At 40.3% G+C, this 11848-nt stretch overlaps 1 protein-coding gene across 2 annotated transcripts; it reads right to left on the reverse strand.

Moving 5' to 3' along the window:
- Positions 1-5114: 5114 nt before the first annotated feature.
- Positions 5115-10298, reverse strand: LOC131242438 (uncharacterized). Of its 2 annotated transcripts, none has more exons than XM_058241060.1 (11): positions 9507-10298; positions 9317-9403; positions 8638-8754; positions 8418-8534; positions 7562-8092; positions 7106-7467; positions 6909-7008; positions 6574-6633; positions 6356-6439; positions 6154-6270; positions 5115-5648 (listed from the first exon to the last, which is right to left on the reverse strand). In XM_058241060.1, the coding sequence occupies exons 2-11, from the start codon at positions 9374-9376 to the stop codon at positions 5349-5351; spliced, it is 1848 nt and encodes a 615-aa protein (XP_058097043.1). In that variant the 5' UTR covers positions 9377-9403; positions 9507-10298; the 3' UTR covers positions 5115-5348. The 2 variants fall into 2 exon arrangements, with proteins under 2 accessions (XP_058097043.1, XP_058097044.1); XM_058241061.1 differs by having other exon boundaries at positions 8638-8745; positions 9507-10296.
- Positions 10299-11848: the final 1550 nt, after the last annotated feature.

The raw sequence follows: 11848 nt of genomic DNA on the forward strand, positions 1-11848 counted from the left end.
GTGGATGTCATAGAACTATCATGGCAAGCTACCCTATTAATTGATTTGTTTTGTTATAATAAGAAGGAATTATTATCTTTTTCAACGGCTAACAGCTCTTTAAGTTAACTCCCCATTAGTCAAAGGCTACATTGCTGGTTTTTGTTTACCATATGATTAGAAGTTAGTGTCTAGTTTCAATTAATTTTAAAAGGAAAAAGGTAATATGATGTGGATCTCATGGAAAGCTTCCCATGAGGTCAAGTTATATGGGCCCTACCTAGATGTGTAATGGACATCCATCTCATTAATCCAATGCACCCTCTGGTGTTAATCCATGTCCCTAATTATCAGGCCAATCCATTACTTAAATAGACCACACCACGGTAAAAAGTTCGGAATGTTCAGAATTATTTATAGGGTCTACTGAGATGTGGTTCAGACATCCAACCCATCCATTGTGTGTGTCCCACTTGGATGAGGGGTCACACCAAATTTCAGGCCATTCCAAAACTCAAGTGAGCTCCACGGAGTGTTTTTAGATATTTTAGTCATGATTTCTCATGATTTTAGATGGTCTAATCCATCTGAGTACCAGATATGTCTGATTCTTGGCACATCACATAACTCAGAGAGTACCTACCAAATGTACAGGGTGGATGTCCATCACACATCACAGTAAGGCCCACATAGCTCGATCTCATGGGAAGCTCACATGAGGTCTACCTCATCACGATGGACCCTAAAATAGATAGTTTTGAAAAATCAACTAAAAATAGGCACGCATATGAAAAAATTCCGCCCAAAAAATAAAAATAAAAATACAAGGATTAAAAGACAAGAATTAGTTGCCGTCTCCTCTAATTTCGATAAAGACGTTGCAAAGAAGACTCAATTTCTAAAAATTTAGTTCGAAAGAAGAGACTTAGTAGACACAAAGTACAATAACAAACCACTATATTTAAGGGAGTGGATTAGGTGATACCTGGCCTCACCCAAGATATTGCGGCCATTACCATGTGCCCCACCTTAATGAATCTATTCTATATCCACACTGTCCATTCATTTTTACATATCATTTTAGTGCATGAACCAAAAAATGAGACATCCAATTATCAGGTGGACCATACTATAAGAAATAGTGGTGATTGACCATTAATGGGCCACAAAAGTTTTGGATCAAGCTGATATTTGTTATATTCCTTCATTCATCCAATCTTATGTGACCTTGTCAATGGTCTGGATGGAAAATAAACATTAAAGAAACATTAAGATGCACCTTAAGAAGGTTTTTAATGGTAGGGCTTTCAATCACCACTATTTCTTAGAATATGGTTTAACGGAGATTTCAATCTTCTTAGTTTTTGGGATCACGCCCTAAAATGATATGGAAAAATGGATGGATGACATGGATACAGAATGATACATGAGGGTGGCTGCACCGTCTTGGTCCTAAAAATTCCAACCATCTTAATTGGAATTTTATATTTTAATCATATTTATGTACAACATGCACACGTACATGTCGATGTGACTTGTTATTTCTATTTTTAATTAAATAAAATATCATATTAAAACCAACTTTTCATTCCCCAACCAGCAAATGTATCCTAATCACAATGCACTCGTGGTTGAGGTGTTACATCAAACGTGACCCGCCCTCTAATATGAAGGAATACAATTGGAGGAACTCAATGCCACACGTGCCAACGTGCAATGTTCAGGCCTATCATCAAGAGCGCCCACCACTAATATTCCTCAAAGTAAAATTAAAGTTGGTTTTCTCATGTTTCATGTAACACAGGTGCAGTTGAGTGTGGTTTGTTAGTCTATTTCTTTTGACCGGCGGTGTATGTGTATAGACCACTAGAGCAGAGGACTGGTTCAATTTTTTAGCCATTAGACTTAGGTCGTGTGATCCATTTGAGAAGCGGCTTGGATCTTGCACGTGCATACTTGTGTAAGAGAATATCCGCAGTACAAAACCCTCATTTAGCCATGCACTGGATGAGAGGGCAGGCTTAACTATTGGTCCATTGAATCTTACATCGGCAGGTCCACCTGATGAGCGGCTTGGATCTTCTGCATCCGTGGCAAGATAAATTGAGAGAAGAATTTCCTATATGTTAGGGAAGGCTTTGGGGGTTGCTTGAAAAACAATATAAACAGGAGGTTAACTGGCACAAAAATAAAGCGAGAACATTCATTGGGTGGGCCGCGCGTGCCTACTGAATCTGATGGAAGGTCTGGTTTAGACTACTCATTAACTTCGTACAGTGATCCCATGGGGGGACCAACCTGACTTTTGTGCCAGCTCATCTTGATGGTGGGCCCCACCTTATGTACAACTTGCTTGTCATGCACCGGATATATCCTCTACAACGCCTGTTTTACCATATATATATATATATATATATATATATATATATATATATATATATATATATATATGGGAAAAGGTACTATGCGCTCGACCTTATGATTAGCTCCCGTGACATTGAGCTGTGTGGGCCCCACCGTGATGCGTGTTGACCATCAACACCGTGCATTTGATGGGTACCCTCTAAATTATGGGATATCCCAAAAATCAGCCGTATACGGAACTCAAGTAGGCCATACCATCTAAAATCATGTGAAACACAGTTAAAACATATAAATATACTTGGTGGGGCACACCTGAGTTTTGAATGCTGCTGAAACTTGGTCTGAACCCTCATGCAAGTGGGACACACATAATGGATGGCCTGGATTTGCAAACCACATCTCAGTGGGCCCAAAAAGCGGATTATGAATGTTTTAATGGTGCACGGCCCCTCCCCACTTCTATATATGGTGTGGCCCACACAAGTCACGGATTGACTTGATTTTTGAGGCCTAGGCCCACGATGGAATGGTGCATCTGACTGATGGGTTAGATGTTCGAAACGCATCACGGTGGGGCCCACACAGCTCAACCTCATGGGACGGACTCGTGAGGTCGAGCGCATAGTACTTTTTCCATATATATATATATATATATATATAGTGACAAAGAGAGGAATGCTCACCTGCGCACCTTCTTACATGAGCAGCTTTGTAAAGGTGTTTTAGGTGCGGAATCCGAACAGTCCGCTTGATGCAGCACCCCTTGAAACTCTTTGGCCAATTTCCAGCCTGATCCTAAACTCTAGTGAGCCATGGCAAATTAAAATGCAAATCAAGGAAGGAAATTGTTTCATTTTGCCATGGCCTACTAGAGTTTTATATCAGGCTGAAAGTTAGTCTCATAAGGTTTCAAGGGGTGCCGCATCGATGCCCATGACACCTGTGCAAAGGTGCTCACGGGAGCCAGGCACATGTGAGCATTCATATATATATATATATATATATATATATAGCTGCACACTGGTTCACATGGAAGCTCAAACGAACTCATCATACGTGATGTGACTCCAAAATCTGAACGGTCCATGTGAAGCAGCACCTCATGAGACCCCCCAGGCCCAATTTTTACTTTGATCCAAAACTTTGGTGGGCCATGAAAAATGAAAACACTTTACTCCCTTGACTTGCATCTCTTTGCTACGGCCTGCCGGAATTTTAGATCAGGGTGAAAATTTGTCCCATAGGATATTATGGGATTCCGCATCACATGGATTGTTCTGATTAGACTCCCATGACATGTGTGCAAAGGTGCGCACGTGGGCAGGGGAGCATGCCTGTCTCTCTATGTATATGTGTCACACAGACAACATGGTGGGCCCATAAGGCTTGGGTGCACTGTGAAAAGTAGCTGTTGTAGACGATTCCATTGCCCATATATAGGCACACGAGCAGTGTTTGCACGTGCAACTGGTTGTAGGTGATAATACCTCAATTTGACTATAAAAAAATGAATATAACACAGTTTATTGAGTAATGTATTGCAGAGATAGAAACAGAGTGACTGCTGCAGCTGGCTGTAGGACGAAGAGAAGGTTCCAAAAGTGCTAGTAACTAATAAGTCAACCTTATCGTGCTTCTCTCCTGCATGCACATGGACTTCAAATCCCAACCACCCAAATAGCAGTGCCCACTGTGGATAGACTATAAGCCATTTATATTAAAAAGTCTGATTCTCTCACTCCTCATTTATTTGTGAACATATAATGAACTTCAAAAACAAATGGTGGATGGTCCAAAATTGACAAAAATAGAAAGTATATTAATCAGAGGCCTCACTATTTGGACGGTTCAGATTTTGAGGTACATGCCCACATGCATGGGAGGGAACCTCACCAGTATCCTAATGAAAACTGATCAGCTACAGGGAAGGTACCACTACTCGTAGTACCGTACCATCCTTTTCTGACATGAAGGACACCATTGCATGGAAACAGTAGGCTCCGACATGAAGATCACCAGCACAAAATTCAAGGCACCACATTCATCCAGTGGGCCACAAGCTTAGAATCAATGGACAAACTACAGTCTGACTCAACATAACTAGTGTGGCCCACCTAGTAAGCAATAAGCCAGATTTGCCAGATGGCAATTTCATGGTGGGTCCCAACAATCTCATGGCACTGATTTCCTACACAAATGGCATGTTAATGGCGAAAGATGGTAAGGAGAGAACTGAGATATTTATATTATAACTTACTGGAAGGGAGAGATCACATATTTAAAAACCTTGGTCAAGGAGAGGAGTGTGGTACCTCCACAGGGGGAGGTAGACCATTGCATTCAGTTGCAGCCCAAAATGACTATATCTGAGCTGTAGGTTGATAAATACACTGAAATATAGAATGACCTAAATACTAAAGATGTGCATAAATCCTTGGGTTTTTGTTTTGTGTAGGTGAGGCTGATCCAGACTGTTGATATGATGGGCCTCAATATAGAGATTGTAGCTACCCAATCTCTTGGTTCTTTCAGTTTGAATGAGGAATGTCGCTATAATCCTTTTTTGAATGTCCATTTGCAAGCTACCATCAAAAGGGCCAAGATTGTTTCATTGCAGAGATGGTCAAGGCATGGTTCATTAATGGTGAAACACATCAGATCAAGGTTCACAAGGACCGAATTATGACTACTCGAGCATCGCAAAAACTCAAGAATACTAGTGGATTGTATGATTTCCTCCTAGCAGAAATGTTCATTTGAAATTCCAATGATTGACAGACAGAAAGTATGCACAGCTCAAAGGCGGCCATTTTCATGTAAAACTCCTCAAAAAGCAAATACAATGGAGGAGTCTCCATACCCAAAACCCTTTATGAAAGAAACAAACCTTTCTCTCACTACATACAAATCAATAGAATATATATTTTACTTTGATTACTATAGCTGTGTACAAACATTTTATCCCAGCCCTTGATCAGTGGACTGAAGATTAGAGGAAGAAGCTTCTAGGGAGCTAAAAGGTACCTGAAACTGAACTCGTACGGAATCACTTCTACTGCCTGTGAGAGCGGCTCTCCACTACCTCGTTCGAGGCACTTGATTGCTTCCTTCCTCAGTTCACATGGTAGTTGTAGACAGATCCAGTCCAACAATGACTCTATATCCTTTGCGAAATCGAGTAGATACCAATCCAACAGCTTGGGTATTGCCAACTTCGTCATGGATATGCCGACTGCAGCCTGTAAATAGTCTCTCTTTGCAGCTTGCAACTCGTTCTCGACCTGAGATGCTGTGTAAACTCGGACCTAAATCCGACAATTTGTCCATATAATTAGCACGAACGTGATTAACCCAAAACCAAGGAGCCATAAGACATATGACCCTGCCTAGGAAGCTGATCAAAACATTGTAAAAGGAAAAGGGTGTGTGTGGATGACAGATTGGATTGAATTGCAATAAACCAATTCAACATGGAAATAACCAGAGTGGGGTTGGCACATTCTAGCTCACAGTAGCAACAAAAACCCTTCACAGCAATTCCATGCATTTCAAGTTGTACTTAAAAACAATCACCATCGAAACATAGCGGCTAGTACCTCATAATGAATTGAGTTATTACAGTTCATATTAATTGATCATCCAAACATGCCCTAAAGCTTTTATGGTAAGCACTTGAAGCTACATAACCAAACAAGTACTCTATAATAGCACTTCGATAGAGCAAGAGAAAATATAGATGGAGAAAGTGCATAAATAACACCACCTCCAGGTTTGAATGATCCAATTTAATTGGGGGAAAAAAATACTTACGGCGGGAGATGACCAACTTCCGCATGAGAGTGCAAAAGTAACCAAGGGCTCTGGCCAATCCAACCCAAAGATGCTCCGCATAGTCACCTCATCATTTTTCACGCATTTCGGGTAGGTCTGGTGGTAATCAATAACAAAATGCCGCATGATTAACATCAAAAGATTAAAGCCTTTAAAGGAAATGGAAAAGAACACCACTTACGTATTTCGAGTGGTAAGGCAGTCTCAAGATGAAATGCTCGATCGTCATTGCATTGAGAGAGTGTCCACCAACATTTATCATTGCCTGACGAAGAACAACAGTATGATGGGTTACTAAGCTCATTCACTAGATTTCACATCACAGGCATTATAATTGTGGTGGGTGCACTTGCAATGAAATTTTCAGTAGAGAAGAAAAATCATCAACAGACATTATACCTTCCGCATCAGGGCAACAACCATCTGAGGACTACAAGGAACCCCATGCTCAAGAAATGCCTGAAGCAGTATTACAACACAATAATCTTAGAATAGCATATCTGCATAGGAAGAATTATAAAACAGAACTCAAAACCACTGAGAATATATGATAAGGAATTCCCTTCCATCTTTTCCGATTTCTTAAATATCTATGATCGGACTTTGGTTACATTAGTTGAGGATATGGTCCTTGATAGAGTGGAATGTCGGAACAAGATTCATGTAGTAGGACCCAATTACATGGGAAAAGGCTTAGATGATAATGATAAATATGGTCGCATTAAACATCATACGTTCATCATGCAGGAATTGTAGATGTTAATCCAAAATGCAAGCTTCTGTTGATGGGTAAGCCCCCGCAAGTCCACCACTGCAAGCTTTCTGAGTAGGAGCCTGATTTCAGAAAACCGAAAGAATGGTTATCAGTGACAGGAATATATGGCATGCTATATGGAAGAGGAATTGAATGGATTCAATGTTGGAAACTCACTTCAGTCTCTGGATTAGAAATGAGCAATTCGAGACCCGCTTTGGATCAATCAAGCTGTCTTCGATCACACAGAGATGCTTATAAGGACCAATATCCCTTCTCCCAAATTCAGAACAAATGCCATAAGGGTCTCGAAATCCTATTTCTTCAGAGGATCCGCATGAAGAAGACCCTGATGTGGAAGGCGATGTATCCGATACTGTTTCAGTCGTTTTCGGCATGCCCGACCTTAAGAAGATGCGCGACAGGCACTTCAAAATATCTTCAGAGATTCTATTCGGCCCGCTGCTGTCACCTTCTGATACCATTTCATTGGGAGAGCTCCCTATTTCACTTTCTCGATCTACTACTTTGCATTCTAGCTGGAATATGAAATGCATATGTCAAAATTCATTGGAGTAGATAAAATCCAAGAGAATTTCGAATTATTCCTTATAAAAGTGATAATCCATTTACCTGCATTTTCAGTGGAGCCAGACACTTTTCCGTCGATCTGGGTTGAGCTGGTGGTCCCTTTGGAGCAGGCCTGGTTCTTGTAGCCTTCTGTTGCAGTAATTGCTTGTTCTTCATAGAGTTAGCATGCAAGTGATTCTCTTTTCCGCGCCCATCTTCAGGAAAAGTTGAACAGGAATGGAGTTTATTCGGTTGCCTTTTCCCATTCAAATGCCAATTAGAGAAATGCTCCATCCGTTCGGAAGCAATGTTGGAAGAGAATTGTATTAGACGTGAATTACAGTTGACAGAAGGTAGAGGCCTGGCCATGGAAGTTTCAGAATCCATGGCTTGGGATGAGGATTTGGGTAGCTCCGCCTTGGAATTTCTCCGTGGGTACTGGTCATACAAATCACTCTCATTTTCCATAGTTTTCTTGGATGTTGAGATGTAGACAGCTTCCTGATACAGTCCTTGCCTGAAATTCACAACTTGTTCTTCGAGCCGAATCACCTCCTCTTCCAAAACAGCAACTTCCGCAAGGAGTTCTAATGTCTGAAAGAGAAAAACAGGCACCGATCCAATTCCATCAAAAGAAAACAAGACTCATGATAGGAAGTCCTGTTCATGAGAAAATGGCAATTGGGTTATTTTCCTAATCCAGCAGCAGATAGACTGATGTGGTATTGGGTGTGCCTGAGATCTCTCCATTGTTTTTTCCAGAATGATTTCTGTTAAAATGTCACTCTCTGTTCGTCATTTACCATACATATTGTAATCATCAATGCCAATTTTTTCATCTGCATTGGACTTTTGCTTACAAGAGGATTGCTAGTTTCTGTTCAATGGAAGGAGAGAAAGACAAGGAAGATACACTTACAGATGGAGGAAGATAAGGAGGAAGACGGGGCAGAGCTCCCAAAGGTCTTGTAAATGCCCTCTCCAAGGCTCTATGTACATTCTCCTCATGTCTGAGCTTCTTCCTTAGCTTATCAACCTGCAAATTCAAACAAGAAACATATCAACAAGAAAGAAAATGAAGGGATGAGGAAAAAAAATCAAATTCAATCAACAATTCGTTTCTAGAAACAAAGCAATACATCTTGCTGTAAGGCCATTTTCCTCTCTTTGCTTGAACGCCATTGGTTCGATGCCTTCTCAGCATACATTAATCTACTCCCCTGCATCTCTATCTTCTCCTTCTCCTCCTTTGCCAACTCAAAAAATAAGAAAGGAGAAATCACTCTCTCCGGAGATTTTAAGAAGTCTGCAATGGAAGGACTAAAAAAGCCATTTTTCTCAGAAAATAAAAAATAAAAAATCAAATAACCGTTCAGATTTTGATCAGAGGAAAGGAAAATTTTTCATGTTTAAGATGATCTTTCAATTAAAACAAGCCATTCGATCAATTAAAAATCGAAAAACCATTTAGGATTCCCATCATCGAAAAAATGAAAAGAATCCATTTTCTTAATAATAGTAGAAAACTCATTCCAATTCATTTCAAATCCAAGTGGGAGCTTCAATCAAAAGAAGCCATCTATTCTATAAATTTTAAAATTAAAAAAACATTTCAAAATTTCATCAAAATTTTAAAAAGCAGAACAAGATTTTCCAAAAATATTAATAAAAAACAATTCAGATTTCCATCAAAATCGCCTCCTTTTCCACGCTCATACATTCCTTCACAAGAACGACCACAGAAAACCCATCTTCGCAATTAAAAGAAGAAGAAGAAGAAAGAAAAACGCAATTCAGATATCCATCAAAGCAGACTACTTTTTCATCTTTCAAGGGAGCTTTCATGCTCCGCAACGTCGTACGGACTCTGGTATTCATCTCTACTCCCTGAAAACCAATACAAAGCTGCAAAACCATACCAATCCAACATCAAACGACACCCAACTGGAGAAAAAAAAAAAAAGGGAGACGAATTCTCAAAGCAATCTCATTAAATAAAAGCTCAAACCTTGAGAAAAGTTTCATTCCTATTCAACGCGGGAAACTTGAATGCAGCACGAAAACACAGACCCGCTGCATTTCTCGATCCAAGCGAATAAAAAAACAGAGGAAAAGCAGAGGAGAGGAAGAGAATCCGAGTAAAACGTCACTGAAGAAAGAGAAGCAGAGAAGAAGAGAAGGAGAGGAGATAAATAAAAAGATAACGAGGAGAGAGAAAGAGAGTGAAGGAGAAGCTCTTTTTTCATAAGAAAGGTTGAAGGGGACGGTTGACAGAGTCCTCTGTCATGAAAACGGCTGCTTTCCTAAAGAACCTGGCGCACCCGGCGCATCTTAGCGCGGGTATAAGCCCGCTTCCCGTCATGATGAATAAACATGCGCCTTTCTTCTCTCTTTTAACTCTTTTTGAGTTCTTAAGCTTCGCACCTCTCTTCCTTCTCTCTTCTCGTCGACTTCTTTTTCACGATCCGGTGCTACAACACCTACTGTAACTTACAGTGCTCCTACTTGTGTACGGACATATATTGACAGTCCATCCATCGATCAGGACTCTGGGTTTTGTCCGAATCACTCTTCTTCCCATAGCAAGATAAAAACCACATGGATTGGACGGTTTTAACCGCCTGATCGATGGCCGATGATTTGAAATGCGTCCAATCAGCTTTTTAAACCATCCAATAGGTAGGGGGTTCCAAAAAACCACTTTGATTAAATAATCCTAAGAATCCCCTCCATGGCATTGAAAATTAATGGCTACCGAGAAGATGGCCAAAAATCGTGTGGATAGGATCATCCAATCAGCTTTTTTTTTTTGCTGGACGTATTGGACAGCCAAGATGGATCGATTGCACTGTAATTTAAGTGTAATACGAGAGGGTGGATCATTTCTGTCTTTCTTGCAGTTTTAAGTTTTAGCATGATTCCATAAATGCCCCTGTGGAGTCCGTGAAATGTCGGAAATGGTCGTGGAAGAATATTACCCGATTTTTATGGAATTTGTTCCTCTCCATTTTGTACGTTCGTCCGTCGTCCTGCATGATAGTCCGCGGCAGCACCGAGTTATTTGGTTACAACAGGTACGTTTGGTACGAGCAACGGCCCAAAATCATCAAGCCCACGTTGTTCACCAAGATGAGGCCCGGAGGCCAGCTAATTGGTGATTCAGCAGACTATAGCTGTTTTGTCCCTTTTTCGCGGGAAAAAAAAAAAAAAAAAAAAACAGAAATATCAGTTGGCGTTTGGAGACAATATCTGTCCATATCTCCTCGTCTCTTGCAAGTTCCAACAAGGCCATTTTCCTTCCCGCGCTCATTCATGCATTTGAAGGGCACTTTGGTCATTTCACTAATGACTAGATTATAGATCAGAAGTCCGACGGACCACCAATTTTCTTGGTACACTGATCATAGATCCGCTCAAGAAGTTGTGGGGCCCACCTGGCTACTTGTGTCTGCAGTAAAAAAATGGTAGGCAGCCGGGGGGACCAAATGAATTGGTGAACTTGGGGGACCACCAAAGCACATGTCCTTTATTCATACGTGGTAAGCTGTCGTTGTGGGACATGCAATTAGTAATAAGCCTCGCCATCAGATGTTGTCATATTGAAGATTTTAGGCAGTTTCATCAGAGATATTTGTTTAGAATAAATCGGATGTACTGCAATAAGAAAAATCGCAAAAACTTTAGCCTTTCGACTTCGATCTTCTTTTAATGATCCAAACCGTTCATATGACGGCCCACGCTCAGATGTAGAAAAGCCAAAAAAGACAAAGAATAGAATGCCCAGATACTTTAAACCTTTTATCATTCACCTCTTTTCCTTTAATATGTATACTCTTCTTATCATTTGAGAAATCAAAGGGTTGATATCTTTTTGTCTAAGTTGTTTTTTCCAAACCTCATAGCTTATGTGAGACTCATCATATAAGCGGTTTGGATCATTGAAACTGACCCAGATACAACTGCTAAAAAACCCTTATAAATATTCGGAGTACCATTTACATATATGTATGTGAATCATGGTTGGTAGTTGACTTCCCACTCATTTTAGCAACAGATGTAGAAAGAGAATTACAGGGGTAGTTCTGTAAATGAATGTATTTTATATCCATGCCGTCCATTGGTTTTACCGGATTATTCTATGTCGATAGGACAGTGGCGATTGATCATTAATGGGCCACATAAGTTTTGGATTAAGCTAATATTTGTTTGTTTTTTTTTTTCTTCATCAGTTTTACGTGACCTTATAAACAGGTCGGATGGCAAGTAAACATGACGTGAACATCATGGAAGGACGTAGGAAGTTTTTAATGGTGGAGCATTCAATCACCATTATTTCATATAGTATGGTCC

The sequence above is a fragment of the Magnolia sinica genome, chromosome 4, assembly GCF_029962835.1.
Source record: "Magnolia sinica isolate HGM2019 chromosome 4, MsV1, whole genome shotgun sequence".
Classification (NCBI taxonomy): Eukaryota; Viridiplantae; Streptophyta; class Magnoliopsida; order Magnoliales; family Magnoliaceae; genus Magnolia; species Magnolia sinica.

What these genes read in the sequence shown, in the direction of transcription:
- LOC131242438 (XM_058241060.1), bottom strand. Translation starts at nt 9,376, where the DNA reads ATGAATACCAGAGTCCGTACGACGTTGCGGAGCATGAAAGCTCCCTTG. An exon ending in CTCCCTTGAAAGATGAAAAA is followed by an intron (nt 8,755 to 9,316) that starts GTAGTCTGCTTT and finishes TTATTTTTTGAG; the next exon opens with TTGGCAAAGGAGGAGAAGGA. An exon ending in TGCCTTACCACTCGAAATAC is followed by an intron (nt 6,271 to 6,355) that starts GTAAGTGGTGTT and finishes GATTACCACCAG; the next exon opens with ACCTACCCGAAATGCGTGAA.